This window comes from Watersipora subatra, chromosome 8, assembly GCF_963576615.1.
Source record: "Watersipora subatra chromosome 8, tzWatSuba1.1, whole genome shotgun sequence".
Lineage (NCBI taxonomy): Eukaryota > Metazoa > Bryozoa > Gymnolaemata > Cheilostomatida > Watersiporidae > Watersipora > Watersipora subatra.
The window spans coordinates 58276925-58292266 of NC_088715.1; the positions used below are offsets into that span (position 1 = coordinate 58276925).

At 36.4% G+C, this 15342-nt stretch overlaps 1 protein-coding gene across 1 annotated transcript; it reads left to right on the forward strand.

Moving 5' to 3' along the window:
- Positions 1-3402: 3402 nt before the first annotated feature.
- Positions 3403-15078, forward strand: LOC137401426 (26S proteasome non-ATPase regulatory subunit 7-like). The gene is made up of 5 exons (XM_068087763.1): positions 3403-3916; positions 5397-5511; positions 10740-10873; positions 12186-12346; positions 14453-15078. The coding sequence occupies exons 1-5, from the start codon at positions 3449-3451 to the stop codon at positions 14565-14567; spliced, it is 993 nt and encodes a 330-aa protein (XP_067943864.1). The 5' UTR covers positions 3403-3448; the 3' UTR covers positions 14568-15078.
- Positions 15079-15342: the final 264 nt, after the last annotated feature.

Consider the following 15342-nt stretch of genomic DNA (forward strand, 5'->3'; position numbering starts at 1 on the left):
AGCTCATTTTTTGCTACTTGTTGTTTTAATTCTACAACAACATTGCTTTCTTATTTTGTCCCTAATACCACTACCATAAGTTTCTAAGATCTATGATTTTATTATCTTTTAAAACTAAAAATGCATGAAGTACTGTTCAATCTTATCCGAGCAGCATGATGAAACAAGATGGCGGTGTGTGAAAAAAACTGAATACATATGCACTCATTTACAGTACAACTCACTATACAGTACAGTCACAATAAAGTAACAAAGCTGTAATCCCTGCAGTTCGATAATAATATGGAGCTTTATTTAATAAGTTCAAAGTGAATGTTAAATGATAAAGCATGCACAATTACACAATAGGCTGATATTTTTTACAAAAGCCAAAGTTATTATTAGTGCTTACTGGGATCTTCCGACTATAGCACAAGACAACTACTTACAATGGCATTTTTTTTACAAAAAAGACAGTGTCATCAGAATAAGTACTGCTTACTTGATAAGTTGTTAATGAAACAGTTCCTAGCTAAAAGGAATAGGTTTATTCCGTGAATATCATTTTTACTAGATATCGTGCAACATCCATTTGGGGTTTATACAAAAACATTCTTTGCAACACAAAAGATTAAGGCCTTATTTTTTTGCTACTGTCCCAATAGATGAAATCTGTATGTCCTACAATGCGTTTAACAAGAAATGCTATTTTGTCTGCGCGTGCTTTGTACAGCTAATAATTTTTTAAAAATCAAATCAATTTTTAAAACAAGCTTTATTAATTACTAATAAAAAACTCCTGTAAAATTATTTTACCGACTCACTTAGCAATGAATGTTTTAGGTTCCATCAGAACTTAACGAATACACTGGGAGATAGATTTAAGACAGGTTCACAATGAAATACTGAAGAAAGATGGGCGATATATATATATTCAAATCTGTTCTATACGCCCAAAGGCGTTACATAGACATGATTCACAAAATTAGCTAAAATGAGTAACTAAAATTGTCTTATCAATAAAAAGTAATAATAATCTTTAAAGCACATAAATTACATAATTGTTTTATTATATATTCCAATACATCAGAGTCTTGGCTTTGGAATGAGCCATTGTTTGACATGAAGAGACAGACATTGGTTGGTGTTTATAGGATTTTTCCAGAGCTCTACCGCAGAAATGATCAATGGTATAGGCTCGAAAATTGTGACGTCACAATTTTCATATTCGGTGTTGTGTGCTCTTACTGCTTATATATTTATCAACTACAATAATGACGCTAGTGGCAGGCCAAGGTAGGACAACTCCAGAGAAACAATGAAGATGAAAAAGGAATCAGTGTCATTAGCTCTCCATATACAAATTATTTCTATGATAAATAACTCAGATTCCAAGCACCATACTATGTTTTTCCGATGATATTATGCACTAGCCCTCTCTTTTTATTGTGATGTTGAGGGGCACGACTAAGACTAATTAATTTTGAGCATTCCGGTATCTCGCGAAAGTGTCATTGACATAGTCCTAAGGCCATGCAACTGCAGGTCACAATTTAATTGATGTGATTTCATTACCTTTATCAACGACAGTATATTTATTGAAGCATAATTAATTAACCCAAAACATGCGTTTGTATTGGTCGGACGTTAGCACAATCCCCGGGCAGTGTTGATTATCTAGAATCCTAGTTTATTATTAGCGCTCTTTGGGTTTAATAGCACTGATTTTAGCAGAAAAGTGTAGCCTAAATGGTAGTGAAAGTGATCGACTACCTAAGGCTAAATAATAATTATGACATCAAATTGTGGGAATCGCAACCAAGTGCTTTTTTATTGCAGGGCATACATTTGACACCCTGTTTTTTATAGTTCTATTATTCTTTGTGTATTGAATATAGGCTCATTCGAAGGCCAAGACTTTGATGTATTGAACTATATAATAAAAAAACTATATAATTTATGTGCTTTAAATGTGCAATGTTTGGTGCCATTCTATTAAAAAATATGTATTTGTATTGATCTATTCTAAAATGTTGGTTTAATATGCCGTGACGGGTCCGCTGAGAGAGGTTAAAATATATATAGTTTGGGAGGTCTAACACATATTGACCAAACTCTATTCCATTTGAAAACTTTAAATCTAACTTGTCTCTTCTTTCTCTCAATTTCTAGATGTAATTTTTTCCATACATTCTGTAACACTGTTATACAGATTACTAACACAGATTCCGTAACACAGACTACTGGATATACATGCATTATGCTGTTGCTTGGAAAGATCGAGACACCAACAAAGAATTAAGTAAGCCCAGAAGTTATACATACAATGGAACGTACAGATAACAAGCCAAGATGACAAGACCCCTGAAAGCATTCAAAGTCCAACAATTAGAAAGCAGCAACAAGCTAATTAGGAACTCCAAACTGAGAAGAATCAACCACAGAAGATGAGCTAATCTCACATCAGAAAAACCACCAAGAGAACCACCATTCATTCCTCTGCCAGCTAACACCGGACATTGACAAAATAACTTGAATATACCATCTCATTTATCTGGTGAATTTCTGATGACATACCCAAAGACAGTGTCCCAAAGACAGGGTCCTCCCTCAATGACCCACCTCAGTAACATAAAGACACAACCCTGAACACTTATACATTTACCCTCAGATGAGCCAAATGCCTATAAAAGAGAACAATTATAATAGTTCATCCTCTTTTGACATTGACGCCTTGTGGACGTGCAAGACTGAGCTTAAAAGCATACATAGCCACTGGCGTAAGATATATTTCATATTACTTAGCTTGTGCTACTTTTTGTTAACTTTGCTTTGATAACGCTTTGATAATGCTACGTTTATGGTCTATGAGAATAAAGAATATTTCTATTACTCATTAACATCTGAATACTAGCATAGTTTGACTTGCACTAAAGATCTGTGTGAAGTCCTATAAATTGAAATCTCAACTCTTGGCAACCATAAAACAAGGAGGCTTGCCTTTGAAACAATAATCATAAAAGCAGTCTGGATAAAGCGAGACATCGTAGTTACTAATCCTTGATGTTAGTGAAGTGTTCAAGCGAGTAAATTCTTTAAATACCACGCATAACAACACTATCCATAAAACCTAGTCTAAATAGCCACCTTAGCTATTTAATAAAAATGACTATCAAGATTTCAAGATGATTTCTTAGCGTATTCAAAACATTCAAGCTGTTCAGTTTTGAAAAGTTTAATATGCGGGATCTTGTCTGCCTATCGCGACAAAACGCAGCTTGAAATGACATAAATAGAGTCGCTTCGACGCAACAGTTATCAAATTAATTGGTTAGTTATCAGAACCGATCAAATTGATTCGCTAGCTGTAATGGCCAGTAAGGTTGTTTACAAAATTCGCTGCCGGGTTGCCATTCAATGACAGGAAAACTTGAGACGGGCGCATTGTTATTTTATTCAAGTGTAAAGAATGTCTGCCACTAATGCTGCCGAAGAGCCCAAGCTCCCATCTAAAATTCAAAAAGTTGTCGTTCATCCACTTGTTCTTCTGAGCGTCGTAGATCATTTTAATAGAATGGGAAAAGTAGGAAACCAAAAACGAGTATGTGGTCTTCTTCTCGGATCAACTCGACAAGGAGTGCTCGACGTTTCAAACAGTTTTGCACTTCCATTTGACGAAGACGAAAGGGACTTTAGCGTTTGGTTTTTAGATCATGACTATTTGGAGAATATGTATTCCATGTTCAAGAAAGTTAACGCTAGAGAAAAAATCGTGGGGTGGTATCACACAGGGCCCAAGTTGCACCCCAATGACATTCGAATCAACGAATTGGTGAAAAGATATAATCCAAATCCGATATTGGTTATTGTTGATGCCAAACCCAAAGATGTTGGTCTGCCAACAGATGCCTATATTGGGATTGAAGAAGTACATGACGTAAGTAATACAGATCTATACATTGCTATTTGCGTTTTATTGTACTCTAGATAGTTTTAGGCTTGCGAGGCTGGCCACTCTCATTTACAGCTTGATGTTGCAATAAATAAAACCATCCTAATTTTTTGATACTTGAAATTTTAGTTGGTAATAATGAGTAAAGATTGCCAGCAGTAACTTGCTCTGGCTTATTCTAAATGTGAAACTGCAGTTTGATGAGCTGCACTTCAATAACATAAAGATATTGGCTGTGAAAAACCTAACATTTAGTGTTCATCAAATGCTGGTCGAGATGAAGTAGTTTATACTAGCAAAAATGAAATAAGTACATTTAAGCAGTTGAATCAACTAATCATTAAGTTTGCTGCACAACTCAGAAAATGTGGCGATTGACATTGAAAAATTCAAAGATAAATACTTAAAAAAATCAGTTTAAATTCAAGGGTAGCTTGTTATTAAAACTTGACACCATAACAGTGTATATATATATATATATATATATATATATATATATATATATATATATATATATATATATATATATATATATATATATATATATGTATATATATATGTATATATATATGTATATATATGTATATATATGTATATATATAATACTGTATTATTATTATTTTGAACTCAGTGGAATTGTCCAAAATTCAAGATTTTTGGAAAAACTTCAAGATTTAAAAAGGCTTGTGGATGACTGTATTGGTTATATCTATAGGTACATGTAGTCTGAAATTTGTAGGTCTGAATTTTTAAGTAAAGTTAAGCTAATAATTGAAGAAAACCGAATCAAAGATCTTGTGGTGTGCGTGTTAAATGTAAGTTACAGTTTACTGTCTGAGAATATTTTGTTTTCAAGCTTAATTTTTTTATGCTTTCTGAAAGGCATTGTAAATATGTCAACAGACTACTAGAATGTTTTCTAATTTTATTTTAATGTTATTGCTAGTTGATGTGTTGTAGTTTAGGACTCGAGTTCACTTTTTACACAGACCTTTGAATAATTGGAAGTATATCTGGCATGTTTCTAAAAGCGTACATACATATGTAGATATAAAGAATTATATTTTATCTCTTGTGTCAAACTCGAGCGATATGCTGAATGATCGATGAAAAAAGCTGCTTTCTGTTCTTTACTATGTACAGTATATATTTGTTGATTTTCAAAAACTGTTCACTGCTAACTACTGTCTATTGCTGTATTCTTATTTATTACTGGATCAGATTTTAGATACAGAAACTCATTTTAGCTGCATTCTCTCGTTGGGGGTGTATGAAGTGAATAGCTGGAATTACTTTCACTAAAACAGTTTATTGGCATAAAGTTGCTACTGTGGATTCATGGTTGGCCACAGTCTTTATTCATTCATAAAGTTTTTGTAGCATCTGTGTAAGGGTGGATAACTTCCAAATTGTTCAGATAGCAGTTGTGTGCTGTGTAACAACACAGTAGTTTATGATATCATAGGATGGAACGCCAACCTCAAGAACGTTTGACCATGTGCCAAGTGAGATTGGAGCTGAAGAAGCTGAGGAGGTAGGAGTAGAGCACCTGCTTAGAGATATCAAAGACACAACTGTTGGTAAGAGGACTCATGATGCTTTACCGCTTTACTCAAAATAATTACTTTACTATTGCTACACTTGGCTTTTACAAACGCATTTGGTCACTATAAAAAGTTTGACAAAAATTTTTGATTGCATACAGTATAAAATCAGTTGCATTCACTTATAGCCAGTCGCATTATCTAAAAAGAAATGGGCTTTGTTTTTCAACTTATATGTTACTAGCTGCATTACCCGCCTACAGGAGCAGATTCACGGGCAGCATAAGGTTTATTGAGAGTTGTCTTTCATACGGTAAAACAACTCCAAATATGCAGTCTACTGAAATTGTTGTCCTGATCAGAGTATGTACGCACATATACATGTCAATGTTGGGGAGAACAATGGAAATCTGCAATGTGTCTTGCAGCTAGATGCGTGTAAAATCTAGTAAATATTCTAGACTCATGTGTCTAGATTCATGCATCCGTTCACCCTCGTCTATATTTGCAGTTGACAATCGCGCACTTCTGCCGCTGAGCACCCGCCTCGGCGGACCAGTCTTTACCCGCCGAGCGGTTGACAATCGTGCTCTTGCAGTTGCCCTGCAATCAATCGGTTTGCACTCGCAATCAATCGCCTTGCAATCAATCGGCCCGCACCCGCCTCGCACTCAATCAGCCTGCGTGCCTCACAATCAATCGCCTTGCACTCTCCTAGCAATTAATCACCTCGCACTTGCCTTGCAATTAATCACCTTGCACTCACAACCAATCTTCTCGCAACCAATTGCCTCGCACTCGCAATCAATCGCCTAGCACTCAATCGCTTTGCAATCAATCGCCTCGCACTCGCCAACTCATTCATCTGGAAAGCCGTGCCTGGAGACTCTCGCTGTACTCGCAGCGAAAAAGGTCTGAGCATCCCCGAGTGGCGCCACGGCCCCGAGCCTAGCTGTGCTACCCGGCGTTGCCCAGGTAGTAAAAAAAGTCTTTGCACACAAAATTGATTTGTATTCAACTTATAACAACATTTGCCATTCTAACTTTCAAACTACATATCATGAAAGAAGTGTTTTGTGAAGTTGAAATAAATTAAGAGAGAAAATAAAACAACTGTAAAGGTTTTCAAACTTTTTCAAACAACTACAACTTTCAAACTTCTTATCATGAGGAAAAGGTTTTGTGCAGGACAACTGATTTAAAAATAAATAAAACAACTGTAAAGGTTTTCAAACCAATGTAAATTTAAAACTTCATAACTTTCAGCGACCTATATCTTTTGATAACGTATAGTGGAACCTCAGTTCTCGAACATAATCAGTTCCAGAAGTTCGAGACCCGAAACAATTTTTCCCATTAAAATAAGATAATGTAAATTTTAATCCGCTTCAAGGCGAGAAAACACTTCGGTAAAGTATTTTTTTAACATTTTACACCATAAGCTGTACTTGTACCCGGGTAATAAAAAAGTCTTTGCACAGAAAATCTATTTGTATTTAACATATATATTACAACATTTGCCATTCTAACATTCAAACTACATAGGTAACATGAGAAAACATGATAGGTAACCTATCATGAGAAAAGTGTTTTGTGTAGTTGAAATAATTTAAGAGAAAATAAAAACAACTGTAAAGTTTATCAAACTTTGTCAAACAACTGTAACTTTCAAACTTCATATCATGAGGAAAAAGTTTTCTGCCAGTCTAATAAATTAAAAAGAATAAAACAATTGTACATGTAAAAGGGATTAGATGTAAATTTCAAATAATTAGCAAGTAATAGCTAAATTATGTCGGTTTTGCAACAATTACAATAAAAGATGATACAGTAATGATACAATTAATACAAACTGAGAAAACAAAATAAAATTTGTGAATAGGTTGAATCAATAATAACAATTCTTGCATAGAAGTGTGTGGGCATAAGAAAGTTACTGTCCCATCAAAAACTATCCATCAATTCTTTGAATACGATGATATTAAAAAATATGACAGAATATCATAGTATTTTGTAGTTGAAATTTTATTAGAACAATGCCTGCTAAAAATGGTTGAATAAAAGAATAATATTAATAATAAAGATTGGAAACTAATCAAGTAATAATAACAGTGATAGGAAAATGAATAATGTTTTAACTTCAAACACGATACTCAATTTATGTTTAAAAGAATGCAAGTTGAAATAATAACAACGATGAAACAAACTTTAAAAAACTTTATTATAAATTCAAAAGTCATAAGAAGTTTTTAAGTGTGAGAGAATTTAAAATTATATATCTTCTATATATGTATATTTCTCAAAGTATGTAAATGTATGTAAATATAAGAGAGTGGAGAATAACTGATGCTTGCAATCTTACACGATAAATCTTACAGTAGTAATCTTACAAATGTTTGTTGTAAAATCTGAAATTAATTACGAAAAACTAATTGGTTAGGTTTAAAAGGAAAGATGCGTAAGCTAATACATCTAGCTGTACAACCCAGCGTTGCCCGGGCAATAAAAAAACTGAACAGAAAATTGATTTGTATTTAGCACATAACAACATTTGCCATTCTACCTAAAACAACTGTAAAGGTTTTCAAACTTACTTTGTCAAACAACTTTTGAACTTCATATCATGAGAAAAATGTTTCGTGCAGGTCAAATCAATTTTAAAAATAAAACGACTATAAAGGGTTTAGATGTAACATTGAAATAATTAGCAAGTAATAGCTAAATTGAGTCTGTTTTGCTATGATTACAATATGATATGATTCGGTAATGATACAATTAATACGAACTGAAAAAACAAAATAAAATTCGTGAATATGTTGAATTAATAATAACAATTCTTGCATAGAAGTGTGTGTGTATAAAAATGTTAGTATTCCACCAATAGCTATCCATCAAAACTCTGAATACGATGATGCTGGTACGACGATATGTTATGTAAAAATAAAATATTGTGGTGTCTTTGTCTGATCGAAGGTGAGAGAATCTAAACGCTATTCCTATTCGAGGTACTACAATTGTCCGCCTGAAAAGTAGTGACCTTAACAGCGATTTAGCAATTGAACCTTAAGAAAAGTCAGAACTAGAGGTTCACAAAAACGGCATCGCGTTTCATAGAATTAGTAAAATTTAATCGCCAAATTCTAATATCGAAAGAGTCTTTGTCGATAATGTTTTGCCGAAAATAAATTAGCACTAATACGTCGAGGACAAAAAAGCATCGCGTGTCATGAAGCTAAAAGAAAGCCATAGAGTTGTAATTATTACGTCATTTTTGTGTGACAACGGCAAACGATTATTAGGTTATGTATAATAGAGGCGTTTACTAATCGTCGATTCCCGTTAACGCGCCCTAGATACCTAGTAGCGGCTAATAGTCCGAAAAGTACGGTGCTCTATAAGGCGGACAGATAGACAGACAGACAGATAGACAACGATTGCCGTTTATATAGTAGATTAGTGTAGCTTGTTTTGAGCTCATATCATTTGCAATCTAAGGATAAAAAGGCATCAACGTTGAAAATTTTAAGAGTACTGCCCATCCATGCACATTAACTATCGCTAACGGGCAATCTCGATAAAGTGTTTCTGGGTTCAACTGCATGGTTAAAGTCAAGAAGTAAATGGACATACTTTCACAAAAAAGAATTTGTCCCACGACCAAACGAGCGGGAGCGGGAGCTTATCTACCTTTCAAAAAAGACTGAGGTTATTTTGAAGGCCGAATTTAGATAATAAAAGGGTTTTAGGACACCCATCTCTATCTTTTTAAATCGGACTGAACATCCCTAACTTTCATTCCTAAAAAGCTAGCATACGTCACATATTTATGGGCGGAGCTTGTTATGCCGATTGTGTTGTTTTCGAGACGGATATTGAAATGCTTTAAAAAAGCCTTAATGACTTCAAAAGTTAGCAGACCAATCTTTATTTTGAGTACAAAATCGGAATCAATGTGTCTGATTTACCTAGAAAATGCGATAAAAGTTATACGTGGCAGTTATGGTCTAAACTCAAAGCACACTGAGTTATTCTTTTATGTGGAGCTGGTAAAGGTAACAGCACAAATCCTTTATATTGATGGCAGCGGTGGGATTGGTTGATCCTCAAGCTTCACATCAGGGCTCAGACTGGAAGCGCTTTCTCCTGCCTTGAAAGTAGCAACGCAAGGAAACCCAGTAACCTCGGAGTAGGTCTTGCTTGAAAAACGGCAGCATGAAACTGTCTTAAAAGTGGCAGCCTTGACATATCCTGCCGGCAAGACGGCAGCGCTACAGGCTGCCTTGAAATCTGTCAGCCCCACAGACATCGAGGCACAGTAGAGACTAGTGTTGGGCTGGTATCTAATTTAGTGCCGGATCGGATATCCTTGCACTTTTTTATCGGTTTTCCCGGTATCGGTATTCTTGGTATTTACCATCTTTGGTATCCTTTGCCAACTAAGAAAGTTCGGTATTGTCAGTACTATTGTTCGGTATGTGGTTATCAGTGTGTGTCTTTAAATGGTTTAAAGTTTAATGGTTTAAACTTTAAACCATAACTGTCTCGAACAACTTTTATCGTTGTGCAAAAAGTAGCCTGTGCAAAAAACATTCTTTAGTCAGCAGTATATTGTTACGGCAAGAAACGTGCCATAGGATACGTGCCATAGAACGTGCCATAGAGGTGGAGAGGCTGGTCCGTATTGCTTATGGAGATCTGCGTAACCCACATCGGAACAACTTGGCTATGGAGGCGTTTTGCAACTCACTTGGCAATCTGTCTCTGCAAGTCACACATTTTTTATGTTTTTGACAAAAATTTCAAATCTACCAGAGCTTTGGTGTACGTTGAATTAGGAGGCATTAATAATATATGTAGAATATGGATACCTCTCTGCTTCTTTGATATTTTTAAGTTGGATATAAAATTTTAATTGCATGGTTTCCATTCAAAAACTCACATTTTATCTTCTGAAAATTGACATGTATCAGTTTCGTGCAAGATACTTTCTGGTACTGTTACGAATAATATGCCAAAAGTCAATTGACATGGAAGATGATGGGAAAAGCTAATTTTCAAGAAGCAAAACTACCCACAGAGTAGACAAGAATAACCTATTTATTATGAGTAATCAATGATTTTATTCATATCATATGTGGAACATATCTATGATTAAAGGTCGATCAAGTTAACTTTTACTAACTGGAGTTCTGGCATTTAAAATAATGCGTCTACTTAGTATTCAACTAGGCTAAAGAGAGCTCGCGCTTTGCTTCTCATTGCAGGTTCATTGTCTCAAAGAGTTACAAGCCAGCTCTCTGGTTTGAAAGGTCTCAACAGCCATCTCTCTGGGATTAAGTCTTATCTTGACCAAGTGACCGATGGTAGTTTGCCAATTAACCATCAGATTATTTACCAGGTAAACCAACTCGTTCTGGTCATTTTATGACGAGCCTCTGCTCGACCCCTTCCTAGCCTCTGATTCGTTCTTTACTTTCCATGTGCACATTCAATCCCTTCTTTAGGAAGACTAGTTTAAAAGCTGATAAGTGAACTGTACCTGTAAAATAGATGTGTATTATAATGGTTATACAATTTATTATATGTATAATAGTTATTATGGTTGTTATATTTATTTATTAATTGTTAGTATAATTTATTATCATTTATAATTATTATTAGTTATATTTATTAATTATTAATAATTTAGAATTAATTAATAAAATTATTAATTAATCATCTTATTAATTAAAATGATTAATAAAACTGTAATACTTCACAATAATTATTATTATGATTATCACTATCAGGAATTACATAATTCATGATTTCTGTATTGTAATTTTTTCTTTTGTCACCTAATGGAAATAACCATTTTGTTGATGTTTACTAGCCTGCAATATACAGCAGCTTGCAATATACAGTAGCTTGCAATATACAGTAGCTTGCAATGTACAGTAGCTTGCAATGTAGTAGCTTGCAATGTACAGTAATGTTCCTATAGCGGTTTATCTCAAATATTCTGTAAACTAACATGTATGCAGGTGTACCACTCTGTCAGACCAGCTTCATCAAATTATATATCTTGCAGTCCGTTTTTTATGCATATCAATCTCTTTTTCATGCATATTTAAACAATGCACAATCCGAAGTCAAAGCAGATGCATGTAAATTGTAAAAACATAGAGCTCCTGTAGTATTTAATGTAACATATCATTATTTCAACATGTGGGCAGAAACATGGCAAAAGACAGTTTTGCCGTTTTTCTAGCCCGTGATTTTAATTCTATATTCAAAATTTCGCTATGCAAATTGAAGTAGATATCGAGATTTGTTGGTTTTGGTTAACAGTCCGTAACAGGTATGTGGAACACATGCAATAGCATTGGAGGATACTGTACAAATACTGTAGTCGGCTGCCAACTTCGTCTATTTTTTCGTCAAGTTTTACTCTAAATTATGTTAGCACATGTTGGCTGGTGCTTGCATAAGTAGCAACATACCAGAGCAGTGCGATTGTGTGTAAGTAGTACCATGCCGACAATGTTAAACAGGTGCTAGTATCAATAATATCACTCTGACACAGTTAAACAAGTGCTAGTATCAGCAGTACCACACAGTTTTGCCTACAGTTACTTGACATATCTTCTCAATATGATGCTTATCATGTCTAGCTAGTTTAACATTTCTATGTATTTAGTTTAAAACATTGCGAATCTCCGTTTACACAGCTGCAGGACGTATTCAACCTGCTGCCAGATGTCATGCTGAGTGACTTTATCAAATCGATGAACATTACCACTAATGACCAGATGCTAGTAGTTTACCTGGCAGCTCTCATCCGCAGCTCTATAGCTCTCCACAATTTGATTGACAACAAGATCACTAACAGGTGAACAATCTTTCCTCGTTGTTGCTCTTTTCCTATCTCCTATCTTCCTATTGCATTGGAGGAAAGCTTGTTAGCTAAATGTGTTCATAACTAGACCTTGCTTTAGAGAGACTTTTTTGGTGTCAATGTCTAGGATTAGCCTTTGGTTTATAGAAACTATTGGCTAACTATAACTCCCTCGACAGGTTTTTTCTGTAGATTGTAGACTGTATCGAATGTATGAGTATCCTAGGAATTTCTTCCACCGCGAAGTTTCGAATGCATCACTTGACTGAAGCTAGTTTTAGTAAGATACATTTGACAACTGAAGTTATGCTCTCTCTTACCAAGTGCAAACCAAGAAGTCTCAAGGGAGTTATTTAGCATGTTTCTAAATCAGATCAGCACAGCCGAATTTTTGTGTAATTGGAGTACAAAACATGTTGGAAACATCTCATGAGTCACATAATTGCTGAATGTTGCTTATGATTTAATTTAATGAAAAAGTTTAGCTGGTATGCATCACTGCTTGAGTTATTACACTGTAGGGTGAATATACAGTTTGTATTTCAATGGACTGTACCTTGAAGGTGTGCACCTGATATATTATTCAGCCAGCCTAAAAATTCTACTGCTAAATAATTTACAAAAAAGCTAAACATGTGGAAACTCGTAGGAGCGATCATAATTTTTGCCATGACGGTGTTGATACGCTCTTTCGTATATCACTCAATAAATAGTTTTATACGAAACACGTGACCTCTCGCATTTTTTCAATTGAATTTTGTTTTTCAGGTTAATTCAGGTTTTAAGCACACATTTGATTCTTGGTTGGTATAAAAATCCAATAGCATACCTTGAGGGTGAAATGTTTGGCATTGTTGTGACAATCAATATTGAACTGATTATGTTGCGACCACCAGTAAAGTGAAGCATCTGATCTGATGGTGCCAGTCAATACTGCGAGCATCTGGTGGTGCCAGTCAATACTGCGAGCAGCTGGTGGTGCCAGTCAATACTGCGAGCACCTGGTGGTGCCAGTCAATACTGCGAGCAGCTGGTGGTGCCAGTCAATACTGCGAGCACCTGGTGGTGCCAGTCAATACTGCGAGCAGCTGGTGGTGCCAGTCAATACTGCGAGCACCTGGTGGTGCCAGTCAATACTGCGAGCAGCTGGTGGTGCTAGTCAATACTGCGAGCACCTGGTGGTGCCAGTCAATACTGCGAGCACCTGGTGGTGCCAGTCAATACTGCGAGCACCTGGTGGTGCCAGTCAATACTGCGAGCACCTGGTGGTGCCAGTCAATACTTCGAGCACCTGATGGTGCCAGTCAATACTGTGAGCAACTGGTGGTGCCAGTCAATACTGCGAGCAGCTGGTGGTGCCAGTCAATACTGCGAGCACCTGGGGGTGCCAGTCAATACTGCGAGCAGCTGGTGGTGCCAGTCAATACTGCGAGCACCTGGTGGTGCCATTCAATACTGTGAACAGCTGGTGGTGCCAGTCAATACTGCGAGCACCTGGTGGTGCCAGTCAATGCTGCGAGCACCTGGTGGTGCCAGTCAATACTGCGAGCACCTGGTGGTGCCAGTCAATACTGCGAGCACCCGGTGGTGCCAGTCAATACTGCGAGCACCCGGTGGTGCCAGTCAATACTGCGAGCACCCGGTGGTGCCAGTCAATACTGCGAGCACCTGGTGGTGCCAGTCAATACTGCGAGCACCTGGTGGTGCCAGTCAATACTGCGAGCACCTGGTGGTGCCAGTCAATACTGCGAGCACCTGGTAGTGCCAGTAAATACTGCTAGCACCTAGTGGTGCCAGTCAATACTGCGAGCACCTGGTGGTGCCAGTCAATACTGCGAGCACCTGGTAGTGCCAGTCAATACTGCGAGCACCTGGTAGTGCCGGTCAATACTGCGAGCACCTGGTGGTGCCAGTCAATACTGCTCGGAAATAAAACAGTTTACCAAAAATAAAACAAAATCTAGCTGAAAATGTCTTATTGTACTAATCAATCTGCTGCATAGAGATAGTTATGGTAGTTATGTTATAACTCCTTATGATTGTTAAACACCAACACTGAGGTCAAGTGTCTTGATCGCCGTCTTCTCTATATAATAACAGAGATGCTGAGAAGAATGAAGGGAAACAAGTAGAAAAGAAAGAGCCTAAGAAGTCTGATAAAACCGAGGAAAAAAGTGACAAAGAGAAGACAACTGCTGGTGGAGATAAGAAATAGGAAGGAAGCGCATGGTTGTACCATTGTAATTATTGTATAATGTAATGCTAATTCAGACATAACTTTTTGAGTATTTGAGTAGTTAATATCATTGTTTTTATCATGATACATGGGCAAGAGGAATGGATTAAGTGTGGGCAGTGAACACTTCAATAAAGTTCTGCTCTAACCATACAAATATATTCAGATGTCCTCTCTTAAATTGGGTTTCAAGGTTGTATTCTACGCAATCATATAATGTTGCTATTCTGGAGACTTGTTTCAGATATGTTGTTTTTTTGCGTTATTTGTAATAAGCAACGCTTGTTTTAGCTTTGGAAATGTGCTTATATCCGTTGAAAACATTTGTAGGAATGAAGTAGCATAAATTCCTAGATAGTTCTCATATCTAGAAATTTATCAATTCTAGCAGTTTTAGAATTTCAACTACTTGTAGTAGCATTAGTTTTGGACATTTAGTTCCCTTTTCTACTAATAATTACTAAGATTCAATACAGCAACAGTGAAGCGACGCCTGGGTGTGCCAGTGTCTTAGCGCTACGCTGGACTGACATACAGGTCATGTTTCCATAAGGCGCTAGCTATAGTAGAGGGATGGTTGTGCGATGCCTTATGTCGTCGAGGAATATTGTCTGCATATGAAGCAACAGAAGAGCAAGACCTAAAGGTCGCTAATGTTGTTTCCAGGATGCAAAGTTGGCGCATCTCAGAGTGTTTTTCTTTCAAACGGCCACACTGACTCACCGCAAAATGGTAGCCACACGGCTGTTTCCGT

Coding starts and splice junctions, on each gene's coding strand:
- LOC137401426 (XM_068087763.1), top strand. CDS start 3,449: ATGTCTGCCACTAATGCTGCCGAAGAGCCCAAGCTCCCATCTAAAATT. Junction 5,512..10,739: donor TATCAAAGACACAACTGTTG/GTAAGAGGACTC, acceptor TTCTCATTGCAG/GTTCATTGTCTCAAAGAGTT. Junction 12,347..14,452: donor GACAACAAGATCACTAACAG/GTGAACAATCTT, acceptor ATATAATAACAG/AGATGCTGAGAAGAATGAAG.